This window comes from Sinocyclocheilus anshuiensis, unplaced genomic scaffold (genome assembly GCF_001515605.1).
Source record: "Sinocyclocheilus anshuiensis isolate Anshui unplaced genomic scaffold, SAMN03320099.WGS_v1.1 scaffold154, whole genome shotgun sequence".
NCBI lineage: Eukaryota > Metazoa > Chordata > Actinopteri > Cypriniformes > Cyprinidae > Sinocyclocheilus > Sinocyclocheilus anshuiensis.
The window spans coordinates 150,871-165,341 of NW_015546101.1; the positions used below are offsets into that span (position 1 = coordinate 150,871).

Consider the following 14,471-nt stretch of genomic DNA (forward strand, 5'->3'; position numbering starts at 1 on the left):
TATATTCTATAAAACCCTACTGTTAATGGATGCTGCTGTCTTAAGTGTAAAGTAATTCAGTTGTGTCAATTATAATAAATGTTAATATTCAAATCCCATGACCTGTGTCACAGTTTGCATTATTTAATCACAATTTAACTTACATAACCATGTTTATCTCTTTTAAGCCGTGGTATTAATGCTTTTTACCAAACAGAAACTTTCATTTGTCACAAAGAAATGACTGAAGGTGGGCATGTTGCCAAAACACTAGGGATAAAATTTCAAAATAAAGACGCCACTTAGAGGCTTTTGCATCTGAACTCTTCATATACACACACACACACACACACACACACACATTTTTCCTGTTCCTGTTCCTTTTTAATTTTATATTAATAAAAGAAACTTAAAAAAAGTATCACAGGTTACCACCTCCATGCTTTACTGTAGCAATGCTGTTATTTGGATGGTGAGTTGTATTGGATTTCTGCCAGATATATCGTTTGGTGTTGAGGCCAAATTAATTACATTTTAGTCTCATCTGCCTCAGAATCTTTAAGGTGCGTTTTGGCAAAGCTCAGTCGTGACTGCATGTGGTCTTTCTTGAGGAGTGGCTTTTTCTTCACCCCTCCCATACGAGCCATTTTTCCTGTTCCTGTTCCTTTTTAATTTTATATTAATAAAAGAAACTTAAAAAAAGTATCACAGGTTCCAAAAAAATATTAAGCAGCGTAACTGTTTCCAACATTGATAAATCAGAATATTAAAATGATTTCTGAAGGATCATGTGACACTAAAGACTGGATTTTTCATGCAACCCTCCCATACAAACCACATCTGTGGAGAATTTGTGATATTGTCTTGTCATAAACTGCTTCAGAGTTGCTGTAGGCTTCTTGGTATCCTCTCTGACCAGTTTCCTCCTGGCTCTTTCATCCAGTCTGGAGTGACGCCCTGATCTAGGGAGGGTCTGTGTTGTACCAAATACCTTCCACTTCTTAATAATAGACTTCACTGTGCTTCTAGGCATGGATAAAGCCTTTGAATTGGTTTGTGCCTGTCCACAGCTTTATCCTGGAGATCTTTTGACAGTACCTTGCCACCCATAGTTGATTGTTTGCTTCAGTTGCACTACCAAGGACTGAAATGCTCCAGGAAAGCTCTTTTCATACTGAGCTAATCAAAATTACCACTAACTGTTTCCAACATTGATAAATCAGAATATTAAAATGATTTCTGAAGGATCATGTGACACTAAAGACTGGAGTAATGGTTGATGAAAATGATACTTTTAAGTACATTACAGTTTTTCTGAATTGCTAAAACGCATTTCTTGAAACAATCACTCATTTTCTCAAAACCTTAAACGCAAATCCAAACCTTCAAACTATATTCACAGAACCCCTGACTCTTCTGGCAAAATCAAACAATCGCTTCAAAACCATTTCACCTTTACTCAAAATCATACAAAGCTTTCAAATCATACACACAGTCAATAATATACACACTACAGATCATTCATTAGACACTACATCAAAAAATGGAGAACAGTGTCTGATCCTTTTTCCAACTCAGTGATTCTGTTTTACAGTTTTACAGAGTAAATACAGCTGGATAAAACAAAAATGTGTCCGTCTTCATTTTTGACTGCTTTTGACTGCCAGCTAGTGTACCTATAATAAAGCTTTGTAAGTGTGAAATTTGAACACCAGATCAGCATCGGAGAAAAAAAAAGAGAGCAGAGTGCTAGTTAGACAGCGGACATAAGTGTGTAACACTAGCAATACAGAATGAAGAGTAAAACCAATCACCTGGGAATTAAGCCATTGTCTTCCAACTTGTCCTAACCTCTGTAATCTACACCCCTCATATCCAAGATCTATTAATTGGTAGTTGCTGGTTTCTACCTGTGTGTGTGTGTGCGTGTGTGTCTAGAATCCCAGGGCATCTGATACAGTGGGCGGTGCTTTATCTGGGGACCTCTGACTGTGGAGATGTCAGCGCTGAAGCTGGTTCATAAGCAGTTACCTCAAATGACTTGATGTTAGTTTTTTTGTTGTACAAAAGTTTTTTTTTTTTTAAATATTAGGTGTAGTCTAAAATATATATTCTCATATACGCACTCTTCCGTACCTCTCAGATTGATGGATGCACCCATGCCATCTGTGCACTTTTATATTTTGTACTACTTATATTTTGTAAATTCACATATTTAGAAACAAGTGTGAACAGTTTTGAATTATGGTGTGTAAATGATGACAACCGTGTTGCAGTTGTGCTTAACTTTTGCTTTCTTGTGATTAGGGTTTTACATCACAAGTTTAGCACAGTGCAAATTGCGTTTTAGTGAGTGAGAATGTGTTTAGTTTTGCAAAAAGAGTGCGTGAGATCTGCAAACAGTGTCTGAACTGCCTGAACTTGTTTAAGGTTTTGCAGAAAGAGTGATTTATTTGACAAATTGGTTTAGGCTATTGAGAATTTGGTTCAGAGAATGGGGTTTAGTGTCTTAGCAAATGTGAAAAACTGTAAAGTAGAAAAACTTTATTTTAAATTTCACAATATTACTGTTTTACTGTATGTAAAAAAACATTATACATTTTACTGATCCCAAACTTTTGAACAGTAGTGTATTTATTGTTTTTTGGACATAGTATTTAATCAGAATCTGATTTCAATAAGTTTTCAGAGAAACTCTGCGCTATTCCACAGCTGACCTGGAGGGGCAGTACATATCCAAAAGCGCCTCTGATTGAATCTGCACGAAGAAGAGCCAAGGAAATAAAAACAAAAGTCCCCTTGGGTTGTTATGCCAGCTAAAAAGCGACAGAATGATCCCGCAACGGGTAAAAAGAATAAGAAAGAGAAACGAGGTGAACTCGCCGTGATTAATTCGGATTTGAGGGATGAAGCTGTCCAGAAAGGCATGAGAGACGCATGGCAGAGGAAAGAGAGCTACACTAATGGTATGTTTGTCCACCCACGTGACACAGTGAGCTTACACGAGTTCAACAGTCTTTTACAGAGTTACTGTGAGCAGAATCAATTTGCTTTTTGCAGATGAAGCAAACTGGTCTGTGTATCTGTCATGTCTGTGAATTCGCTGGTCTCTGTTCCAGGTAATATCCACCTGGACTGTGAGCCCTTCCCTCACTGTCAGATCACTCGTTTCCTGCAGAGTGAGAGCTTTGTGGAAAGTCTGCAAGCAGAGCTCCTGCAGCTGAATTTCAACAGCAAGTCAAATGATTTGTACAAGTTTCAACAGGTATCAGTCTGAATCATAGCTATATATTATGAAGAAGTGGATACTGAGTCCTGAATTCTGTTTCTTCTGCAGTCAGATGATCTGGGAGAGAGAAAAGAAGATCATATCTCACAAATAAGGTGAGTTCAAATGAGCTTCTGTGTTTAAGTTTCTGTCATTGACTTGCTCACAGATGTGGTGTTTGTTGGGATCTCAGGTCTGTGATTTTTGGGGAGTTTCGTGTCTGGTTGTCAGAAGTGTTGCAGGTGGATCTGGAGGCGACTGTCGATATATCCTGTGCAAAGTATGAGCATACAGGTAAACCATCTGACCACTTCTCGACAAATCACTGGGGTGTAGACAAGGAGATGATGTGCAGCTGGTCTTGACGTCTCTCGCTGCTCTTTGTGCAGATGTTTTGCTGTGTCACGATGATGAGCTGGAGGGACGAAGAGTTGCGTTCATCCTCTATCTGGTACCTCCCTGGGAGGTGAAAGATGGAGGGACACTGGACCTGTTCAGCACTGATGGTGTGTGATACAAGAGCATAAATAGGGTCATTTTACCCACAAAATTGTTGTTATTAAGTTTCAAATAACTTAAATCATGCCATTTGAATCAACGTGAAACTGTTAATTTTGACTGGAACATGATATTCAACAAAAAGTCATTAAAAAGTTGTTACATATTAATGAAAGATTATAAGAACAGACATTTTTTTTCTTTGGAATATGTTCTAATGAATCATACAGGAGGACCATGTGTAAATGTATTTAATTGTTTGTTATTTAATTAATTCATTATAATTGTGTGTGTTTCACAGAACACTGTCAGCCTGTGAGTGTTGTCAAGTCTCTGCTTCCTTGCTGGAACTCTCTGGTCTTTTTTGAAGTGTCCCCCGTCTCCTTCCATCAGGTAGTTAGAAGCAGTGTTGTTTCAGTATGATTTTTATACTGTTATAGAATTTATTAATATTTTGAATTAGCTTTTATTTGTATGATTTTTGATTTTAGTTATCTTTTCAGTTTTAGCTAGTAGTTTTGTTATGTGCTTTTGGCATTCATTCATTCATGTATGCATGTATGTATTTTATTATGCTTTAATTTTTATTTACATTTAAAAAAAAATGTTTTAGTAAATTTAGTGCCTTGGCAAGGCAACAATTTAGTGCCCAGTGGAAGTCAATGGGAACCAAATCACAACACTGGTCAGAAGGATTGGTTCTCCATTCATCAGTGATTTACATCTGTTGTAACAAACTAAACTGTAGTCTTGACTCTCTTAGGTGGCAGAGGTTCTTTCTGAGGAAAAGTGCCGTTTATCTCTGAGTGGTTGGTTTCATGGCCCTTCTCTACCAAGACCCTCACGCTACATTGAACCCCCAGTTCCCCGTCACACTCATATCCCCAGAGATGTAAGTCAAGTTAGCAGGAGAGAGCGTTTTTGGTGGGTTGGCCTGCATCTTCTCTATCTGAAGCACAGTGTGTATATGTGTTTGTTATAGGAGAGTTTGCTATTTGAGTGGGTGAATGAGATGTACCTGGATCCTCGCTATCAGGCTCGGGTACAGCAGGAATTCGAAGAGAGTTCTGAGATTTGCTTGGCTACTTTCTTACAGGTTAGTCATCATCATCATTATTATTAATTACACAAAAATATTCAGTTATGTTTAATGTACAGTAGTACATATACATATGTACATCAGGGTTTGACAATGCACCATATGAGCAAAACTCATTGTGTATATTAAGTGTTAAATAAACTCTGCCAGAAGATGCTTTCATAAGGCCCTTTTCGTCTGATCTGTTGTGGAGGTCCATGTATAATTGATGCAAATGAGAAATTCCTGAAGATGTGAAATTTAGTGACATGTCCCATGCCTACACTAGAGGCATGTAGTCAGAGTAAGTTTTAAATAATTAAGTGTCCAAGTTACTTATTTATAATGTTGCACATGTAAGAGTCACATTTGCAGACTCTGCATGCAAGAATATGCTTATATTGTGCTATATGTAAAATACCAATAGAGCTAAATTACAATGAATATGCCAGAACACTTTTTTCATATGCATTAATGGTAACACTTCTAAGTCGTGGCCTAATGGTTAGAGAGTCAGACTCATAACCCAAAGGTTGTGGGTTCGAGTCTCGTACCGGCAGGGATTGTAGGTGGGGGGAGTGAATGTACAGTGCTCTCTCCCACCTTCAATACCACGACTGAGGTACCCTTGAGCAAGGCACCGAACCCCAACTGCTCCCTGGGTGCCGCAGCATAAATGGCTGCCCACTGCTCCGGGTGTGTGTTCACGGTGTGTGTGTGTTCACTGCTGTGTGTGTGCACTTTGGTTGGGTAAATGCAGAGCACTAATTCCGAGTATGGGTCACCATACTTGGCCACATGTCACGTCACTTTCACTTCACTAAATGCAAGTTATTGATCCATGCATCTGTTTTTTTTTGTTTTTTTTGACCTCATAATTTTTTTTATTAAAATGTCTAAACTCGATCTTCCAGAATGACAAATTTCTCTCTAGTGACATATGTTGGGCTTCTCCAATCATTTAGTCAGATTAAATCCCGCCTCTTTCTTATGACCAAACGCAAGCTCACATTTAGATCTGTCTCTATTCAATCAACAACCGGATAGGACTCCAAATTGAACCATAGTGTAAAGTGTATTCATGTTAATAAATACCTGCCTTTATCAGAAACTGTAACATACTGTATTTCCACACACTTACAAGTATCTATAATGGCGATATCCTGAATTCTGCCCTTTAACTGCCAGGAGGAGAAACTGAGACAGGTGCGCAGTGCACTGCAGTCGTCTGAAATCCAGTGGGAAAGTAAGGGGCCACCCAATAAGAGGTGAGATGTAAACCACCCGTATTTAGTTTGATAATATTTCAACTGTTAATCTCTTCCTGTCTCTGCACGTTTTGTTTTCTGGTAAGTTTCATGTGATGTTTATATGCTGATGTATTGATGCCCGTCGCTTTGTTTAGGTATTATGGCTGTGCAGATATGCAGAGCGTCCCATCTTGTGTACAGGAGTGCTGGGAACTCCTCTCCTCCGAGTCATTCTTCATCCTCTTATCCAACCTGACCGGTCTCCGTCTACACTATCTGTGCGGTGATGAGGATGAGAGCGAGAACGAAGATGGAAAGAGTGAGACAGAAAACAGAGGTGGAGCGGGAAATACACAAGCATCAGCATCCAATACTGATGCTGATACTTCAACAACTGAGAAGAAAGACAAAGGTAAGTCAGCATGTGTGCCTTTTTTATTTTATGCAAAGATCAATTTTTACATCTACAATAATTTTTCCTGTGGATTCTTGCAGGACCTCCTACTTGTGTAGGAGAACTGCGTCGCTGGATGCATGGCGACTATACATTGTTACATGACTCTGTCAAAAGAGAGTATGCATTGGATCTGCAGCTTCACATGGGCTGTGCTGGTATGAAATCATTTATGTTTGTCCTTTTTGTTATTAGTTGATAAGTGTGTTCAATATGACTCAATTTTGATGGAGGGACAAATGGTTGAAAAAAGTGCAAGAGCATATCCGAGACAAACATCAGCCTCTGTTTTTTCTGTCAGGGTGGAAATCAGAGTTTGGGGGATTTACGTCCTATATTGCACATGATGAAGATGAGGAGGTAGATGATGGTGTCACACAATGCCAGTTTGTTTTCATTTAATGATTTATTATAACATATGCAAACACAGCAGACTAGTGCACATTATTTATTGTTGTTTTTTTTCTGTAGCTCCTGACAGTGTATCCTGAAGATAACTCCCTCGCTCTGGTCTACAGAGACAAAGACACCCTCAAGTTCATCAAGCATATCAATAATAGCAGCTCCAGCCAACTTTCTTCTCAGAATACTGCAGCATTCTATGACTTCTCTTTTAACTACTATGAATGATGAATGAGTGCATTGGACATACATTTCATAACATTTTGAGCTTAATATACACAAACAAAAATAAATTTGAAATATAAGTGCACTTTAATTTTTGAATGTGCAAATTTCACTCCAAACTACAAAAATTCAGTGTTAAGTGTGATGCTTGAAATGAAATGTAATCATTTGGTTGTTAAATGAGCATTTGTGCTCTGATGTCAATAAATGTTAATAATTAACACATGAATAATGACATTTGTGTTCATCTGAAGCCCATTGTGTTATATTACAGAACTATAACGTGTTAAAACACCAAATTAAATCTATTTACATTACTAGAGAACATTAGTGAAAATGTTTATATTTTAGGTTGTTCATCTGCATTATGTACTCACCCTCATGTAATTCTAAAACGGTATGCATATTTAAACCTGTATGCATTTCTTTATTCTTCTGAACATAAAGGAAGATATTTTAAGAAATGTGTGTTTTTTAATTTTTTTTTATATATATAATGGAAGTCAGTGGGTTCCAATGTCGTTTGGTTCCCAACATTCAAAATATCTTCTTTTGTGTTCTGCAGAAGAAAGTAAGTTCTACAGGTTTGGAATGACATGAGGCTGAGTAAATGATGACAGAATAATATTTGATATTTGAGTGATTTTAAGTGAAGTTTTAATTGAAAAATGTACATGAATCACATTCTCCAGCATGATCTGAGAATGATCCAAAGAGCATCTTGAGCTTAAATGGAAACAAGAACATCCAACCGTCTGTAAAAGGATTTCACATAATCAGTCTCACAAATGTAGTTATTTGATTAGACTGAAAAATTGTGCAAGAGCACTATAGTTTAGTAGAGGTCCATGGGTGAGCCTCTTTATGTGTTTTGAGTGTAAATCTGCAGAGATTTGGACAGTTTGTGATGAACGCTGTTATTACTTCCTGCGAGACCACACAATAACAGTGAACCTCTTGGAGCTTGACACACTGCTTTGCTAAGGCTATCAGCTCAGAGTTAAGTTCAAGGGATGGGATTGTCTGCAGCTCCAGAACCTCTAGTGTGTTTGCGTAACTCTGCCTGACTATCCGAACCTCATCCAACAGCAAAGTCCAAGTGAGCAGCCGAAGACATTGGACAGGGATGCTGGGCTGCAGTACCCCTGGAACGTGCAATTCGGGCAGGGTGTGGTCCAGCTCAAGTTCCACCCAGAGACGCGGGTGTCTCAGTTTTAACTCTAGCCATACCTGGTCACAGAGAGGCACGGTGTATTTGAGCGAGCGTTCACAACGGAGCTCTAGTTTCTTTAGTGCTGGTCGCTCTGGCAACATGAAATCTTTAAAGACGTCTTGTGAGAGACTGGCCTGGAAAACTCCAAGAACGCTGAGCGACTGGCAGCATTTCAACGTTTGCCTTAGAGTTTCAGCGTTGACACCACACACCAGAGAGTGATTGTTGATGTAAAGACTTAGCAGAGCAGGGCAAAGCATGGCTATGCTCCTGACGAAGGAGTCGCTGAGGGTGAAGGGTACACCCCTTAGGTCAAGCACGGTTAGGGACGACCCGTTCGTCAGTATGTCCACTAAGCCTTGCTGCAGGTCCTGACCAGCATAAAAGAGAGGCGTGTTCCCCACACAACAGATGGAAAGTCCTTCCAGCCGCCCATCACCCCTGGCAACTGCCTGCCGCAGCACCCGCAGTGCTGTTTTGCGATTGGCTGGATCGGTCAGACACATTCTCAGTTTCAAATTTCTGACCAGTGGCAGAAGAGCAGAATATCTGTCGGGGACACTGGTTCCTGACTCACACCTAAGAGAAGAGATAACATATGACACACAGAGCAAAACATGCATCATTTCTGCTGTTTATTATTTTGTTATTATGATGCATTAAAGTTCATGCGGCAAACTTTTATGACAATATAGTAGTGTATGGCACAAAGTCTTCACTAATGACGTAAATTGCTTTTATCAAGGTACTTAATCAGCACAGAACCTTTGGTCAAATATGAGGCCATGGAGAAGGAGAAGAAAGAAATCACACAGGAGATCTCTTTAATAACTCAAAAATTTCTCCTAGACAGCAATGAGATTATAATGAGAAATGGAGAGCCAATGGAGACTTTTAGTCTCCTTCTTCTCAAAGGTAATCTCAACAATGTCTCAAACTGTGCTCAGAGTGGCCAACATATCAGTCTGCAATATATAAATTCAATCATTTATCATTAAATTATCTTTATCATACTTGCTACATTCTATTTATTGTAACTCTATATGAAGTCTCCTGGGAATTTTTAGGAGAAACATGTGAGACAGATTTAATACTTACATGCAGTTTAACTGAGATCTCCATTAAGTCTCCTGAGATATGAAAGAGCAATATCTAAGTAATAAAATGATCCTTTGGAAGGGTTTCCTAATATCTCATGGATACAAGACAAACCAACAGTTCTTACCTGACTTCAGTGTCTTTCCATGAGCTTGGATGTGTCACGATATTAGACCAAGCCTTACAAACAGTAAATGCATTGCATTTGTCCTGTAAAGGCAGGAAAGAAAAAATATGTGCAAGGATCTCTTCTGGCAGATCCATCCCATTCCAAATCAGCCCTTTATCTTCTGTCAGCCGCGGTACATTAAAATACACTTGAAACAGGTGATCTGATATTATAACCGAAAACCTTTAATACAGCACAGTGCGTGATGACTCTGCTGTCTGTGTGTCTGTCAGACTTCTGAAAAAAAAGCATATACGTTCTCAAACTTCTGTACTTCCTCCTGCGTTACGAGTTCCGTTGTTAAACGCAGCGATGAAAACAGATGTAGAGCTTTGAGCCAATCAACATAGAATGAGCGAGGCTCTTAACCAATCAGATTAAGGAACATTGCAGTGGGTGTGTCTTAGTAGCCAAGGCAGTGCTTCGACACCTCGAAAGTTTCCTTCGTGTAAATTTGCAGGCCTGTTTAGACTTCCTTATCACTCAGACAAAGTTCACCAAATCGTTGTGTAAGTAACATGTAATATATATAACAAAAGCGCAGGTTTAATTTTCGTTATTATGTGAATTGAAGACAAGCAGTATTGCGTTATGTTAAACTTTTGTTCACGAGAACATTAAAATTAATAAAAATAAATCCACGAGTCTGCTAGTGTTTGTATATGTTCTATCCACCGACCTCTCAAAAATGTAAACCGTTAACATTTTTAAACGTGACGCATCATGTTACATGTAAACATGTGCATCGCATATCTAACAATCACCAACCTATGACCCGATTTATGTAGCAGTATCGACCATCAAGCTCACAGCCTTATAAGGAAGTGGTTACATCCTGAAAACACACAAAATAATGTATGTTTGTGTTAGTCTAATAAGATCTTAAATGAATTCTGCTTTTTTAGAATTTCTTTGTCTGTTTTTTTACGTGGAGTAATTTGTTAACACTCACAGGATTGAGACAGGAGTTTGATCAGAAGATGGACAGTATAGACACAAAGGTACATTGTGTTTACATTTGTGTCTGTCCAGGTGTTGTTGTAAGTGAATTAACATTGTGTGTATGATTTTATCTTAATCTACAGAAGTTGTAAGTGAATTAACATTGTGTGTATGATTTTATCTTCATCTACAGAAGTTAAATGACCGCAACGGCAACGATGCTGCATTTTCAGGGTGTGCTGTACTTTTCTTGGGGTGTAGCAGTCCAGCACACAACCTTCTATCACTTTACAAAGACGAGCAAGGGAAATTCAGTGTGTTCAAGGTTATTAAACTCACCCTTATAGGTAAGCATCAATAGAGGTGGCCACCAATTACATATTGAGTTAATCAAATTATACAGAAATGAAAAGAGTGTGGCGTTTTAGCTATACAGATTTATATGTCTTTGTGTTGCAACTGATACTGTTCGAACTGTCTTTGATCCAGATTCTGTTGGTGGACTGGAAGGGCACGAAATCCTGAAACTGCACGATGCTGATCCCTTCCTTGGGGTGGAACTCAAATTCATGGCCATGCTTCCCTGTCAGCGATTCCTGGAGAGCTATGCATGTGGTTCGCTTGCTCAGTTTCTGTCCCAGCATGCCTCACGCCTTCTTACTCTTCCTGATGGGGTTGTCATGGAAACACAGCTCAAAGCAGGGATACATACATTGGACCAAAGCCTTCAAGATCTAGAGATCTGTCTGGAGCACATACGCCAATCACAGGTATGTGTGTTTGTTTATGCTGATATAACCAGCAGGATAGGTTTATACGGCTCTGTACTTTTATGAGCAGCTGTTTGCACAGAACGTCAGATAACGGAAGGAAATCACAGTTCACTGCTGCTTAACAGAGGTAGTTTAAAAAAAACATTTCTGACCTTAAAGTATACGATGATTCATATTTAAAGGGATAGTTCACCCAAGAATGAAAATTTGATGTTTATCTGCTTACCCCCGTACGCGCGAGAGACCACTTCCGGCGCTTTCGTAAACTATGCCAGAGCGCGTACACACCTCACACACCGGAAGCTGTAAGCGCCCAAAGACAGTTGGACATAGTGGTGTATTAGAGGTAAAAAAATTATATAAATACTGTTCGGTTTCTGGCACAAACCGATTGTTTCGTGTCTTAGGACATCAATGTGTCATCACGAGCCGCAGGGTTTAATTTGGATTTGTCTGTGCATGTTTTTTTTACTCTCATAGATTTTGTTACCATTGCCATGCATTATACGACTGATAGACTGCAACGGCTGGAGTTAAAAATCATCAAATGTGTTCTACTGAAGAAACAAAGTCACCTACATCTTGGATGCCCTGGGGGTAAGCAGATAAACATAAAATTTTCATTCTTGGGTGAACTATCCCTTTAAGTGTATATTTAGGTCAAAAGGTCATTGGTGTAAATGGTGCTGGGAATTCCCCGAATCAAGAGGGCTGTTGTAAGGATAACAAATTAGGAATGAAAATTCAGCATGTTCTTGACACATTTTCAGCTCTGAGAAGAAACTACAGGTTCATAGATTAAAGGTTTAATAAGATTAAAGGGGTCATATGATGCAATTTCAAATGTTCCTTTCTCTTTGGAGTGTTACAAGCTGTTCGTGCATAGATAAGATCCGTAAAGTTGCAAAGATTTTTTATAAAAAAGACTTGTCCACGCCCTCCTAAAACGTCTCGTTTAAACACGCCCCCACATATCTATGTCACAGTGTGGGAAGATTTGCATAACACCACCCAAATGTTCACGCAAAGAAAGAGGGCGTAACTTTTAGCAATGGCTCTGTGTAGTAAATATATCCGATAACGATATCCGCTTCGTCTTGCCTGGAGCTGATCCGTGCTGGTCGCTGAGGAAATACATTCTGCAGTGAGGACCATCTCCCTTCGTCGAATCCGCCGGCCGTTCCTCACTCAAGCCCGCCTTGTGTGATGCTGTGTGTTTCGTTGTGAAAGCGAAACTACTTTGTTTGGCCTTCCAAAAGAGGACACGACTAGAAATCCGGACATGGTTTTATGTTTACGCGGCGCGATACTCAACGCGTAAAAAGACAGTACAAGTCATTATAATCAGTAATTATGTCCCCACTGGATGCAACAAATAAAGTTGTACAGTCAAGTTGTACGAAAGTAAATAAAATTATTATCAAATGCATTATTAACATGATTACAACAGATAAAATAGGCCGAATAGAAGAATTAGCTATTAGACTAATTTGCTTTCTAAATTGATGGTTTAATGCTCTTGGCAGCCAATAATTCACTGCAGTGTTTTTTGAGGATGAGCAGATGTCACACATTTGTCACGCCTGTACATGTTGGCATCCGCTGGCAACTTCTACAATGCCTAATTTCTGCTATAGAGTTAGATGCAGTAACTAGAAGCACTTGCTTGAGTTGGCATCAACAACAAAAGATATGGGAAGCATTTTTTTCTGTCTTTTTTTATTTTGTTATACTTTCTATCTGTGATTATATGGTTGCAATTTTTTTAATTTGCATTTAACCTGTTTTCACTGCTGTCTGCAACCCAAAAACTATTAATCAGTTTTAGTTTTTACATTTGCAGAGTCAGAGATGTGAAAACCATTCCTTAGTTTTCAGTTCCTTTAGGCTCACTTGTAAGTAAACATTTGGCAAAAAGTAATTAAAGGTTTTGTCAAACCTTTTCCTTCCCTATTTTACATTTTTCTAATGTAAAATCAGAAATGTTTGCTGTCTGGCTGAGATTTCAGGGATTATTGCTGAAAAACAATAAACAAATGACTCATAACACCAGTGAAGTGAAGTGTAGTTTGGCTTGAACACAGAGTGACATGTGAAGAAGAACCTTCTTATGCCAAAGCTAGTCAGGTCTGTAAACAGAAGGCCTCTGACTTCTTGCATATTATTGCTATAAAGCCGTCCTTCTCTGTCCTGATGTCATCATGGACATTGTGTCTGCAAATGTCTTTTCAGTAGAAGTACAGGTGGTATCTGAACCAGTCTGATGTATCAGTCTTGCTCTGATGAAAACAGTGAGAGAATATCTCATTATTGTGAGACTCCCAATGAAATTAACACCTTTTGAAAAAAATTTTAAATCTCTTTTTTTTTAACTAAACAGCTGCTGGTTGAGCCTTACCTTCTATGGATGTAACAATATGGTTCAGATATTTTCAAATAAACAGCTGTTTATTTAACGGATGGCTGTTTTGTAGCCTGTGCATTTGCGAGATGACGAGGTCTCACAGTTGGAGCAGCAGCTGCAGAACAGCTTCGGTCCTCCCAGTCAACCACCACAGGAGCTGCCCAGGAACTGCTTTCTGTTTCAGAAAAGAGTTTTTGGTGAGTTTTAACTATTTAAATGTATATGATGATGCAATTTAAATTTGTATTTCTATGATCTCAGACTAGTTTTCACATTCAAATTGTTTGATTTTTGTCTTCTCCTTCCTGTGCTCTCAGACGATAGGCCTTTGACTTCAGCAGACCAGCAACGGTTTGCTGCTCATGTGGGACGGGATTGGAAACGAGTGGGACGGGCTTTACAAAAGCACTGCCGTGCCCTAAAAGGCCCTGCTATCGACAATCTCGCCTATGAGTATGAGAGGGAGGGGCTTTACGAACAGGCCTATCAACTGCTTGGACGTTTCATCCAATCAGAGGGCAGGAGTGCCAAACTGAGCCGTCTTATCAGTGCACTAGAAGAGACAAAACTGACCAGCATGGCAGAGATCATGTTGGGCATCCAGCCACGAGATTGAGACTGTACGAGTCTCTGTACAATGAATGAGTGATGTATATGTGTGTGTGTGTGTGTGTGTGTGTGTGTGTGTGTGTGTGTGTGTGTTGTTTTATATATTCTG

General features: G+C 39.1%; 4 protein-coding genes across 11 annotated transcripts in view; 3 read left to right on the forward strand and 1 right to left on the reverse strand.

Annotated features, from left to right (window-relative positions):
• Window positions 1–2,049, forward strand: part of LOC107700405 (uncharacterized) — an 8,541-nt gene extending 6,492 nt beyond the window's left edge. For all 4 annotated transcript variants that reach the window (XM_016502043.1, XM_016502041.1, XM_016502044.1 and 1 more), the window contains exon 13: window positions 1,918–2,049. In XM_016502043.1, the coding sequence (XP_016357529.1) occupies window positions 1,918–2,002 (85 nt within the window). In that variant the 3' untranslated portion in view covers window positions 2,003–2,049. The remainder of the gene's footprint in view (window positions 1–1,917) is intronic.
• A 674-nt stretch (window positions 2,050–2,723) lies between these two features.
• LOC107700378 (prolyl 3-hydroxylase OGFOD1-like) lies at window positions 2,724–7,530 on the forward strand. Its single transcript, XM_016502002.1, has 13 exons — window positions 2,724–2,945; window positions 3,099–3,244; window positions 3,317–3,363; window positions 3,441–3,541; window positions 3,637–3,753; window positions 4,047–4,138; window positions 4,509–4,637; window positions 4,728–4,841; window positions 6,012–6,091; window positions 6,229–6,485; window positions 6,569–6,685; window positions 6,829–6,887; window positions 6,999–7,530. Exons 1-13 carry the CDS (start codon window positions 2,789–2,791, stop codon window positions 7,155–7,157), a joined length of 1,575 nt encoding a protein of 524 aa, XP_016357488.1. The 5' UTR covers window positions 2,724–2,788; the 3' UTR covers window positions 7,158–7,530.
• A 231-nt stretch (window positions 7,531–7,761) lies between these two features.
• On the reverse strand, window positions 7,762–9,913 carry fbxl8 (F-box and leucine-rich repeat protein 8). 2 transcript variants are annotated; one of them, XM_016502004.1, is made up of 3 exons: window positions 9,593–9,645; window positions 9,466–9,497; window positions 7,762–8,946 (listed from the first exon to the last, which is right to left on the reverse strand). In XM_016502004.1, coding segments are annotated over exons 2-3 (966 nt in total). In that variant the 5' UTR covers window positions 9,468–9,497; window positions 9,593–9,645; the 3' UTR covers window positions 7,762–7,982. The 2 variants fall into 2 exon arrangements, with proteins under 2 accessions (XP_016357490.1, XP_016357489.1); XM_016502003.1 differs by lacking the exon at window positions 9,466–9,497 and having other exon boundaries at window positions 9,593–9,913.
• A 127-nt stretch (window positions 9,914–10,040) lies between these two features.
• Window positions 10,041–14,471, forward strand: part of LOC107700380 (tumor necrosis factor receptor type 1-associated DEATH domain protein) — a 5,155-nt gene continuing 724 nt past the window's right edge. The window contains exons 1-7 of one of the 4 annotated variants that reach the window (XM_016502008.1): window positions 10,041–10,143; window positions 10,423–10,489; window positions 10,589–10,635; window positions 10,770–10,923; window positions 11,066–11,346; window positions 13,824–13,950; window positions 14,071–14,408. In XM_016502008.1, the coding sequence (XP_016357494.1) occupies window positions 10,615–10,635; window positions 10,770–10,923; window positions 11,066–11,346; window positions 13,824–13,950; window positions 14,071–14,369 (882 nt within the window). In that variant the 5' untranslated portion in view covers window positions 10,041–10,143; window positions 10,423–10,489; window positions 10,589–10,614 and the 3' untranslated portion in view covers window positions 14,370–14,408. Of the gene's footprint in view, window positions 10,144–10,422; window positions 10,490–10,588; window positions 10,636–10,769; window positions 10,924–11,065; window positions 11,347–13,823; window positions 13,951–14,070; window positions 14,411–14,471 lie in introns of all 4 variants that reach the window. The other 3 variants (XM_016502007.1, XM_016502005.1, XM_016502009.1) reach the window with 3 other exon arrangements.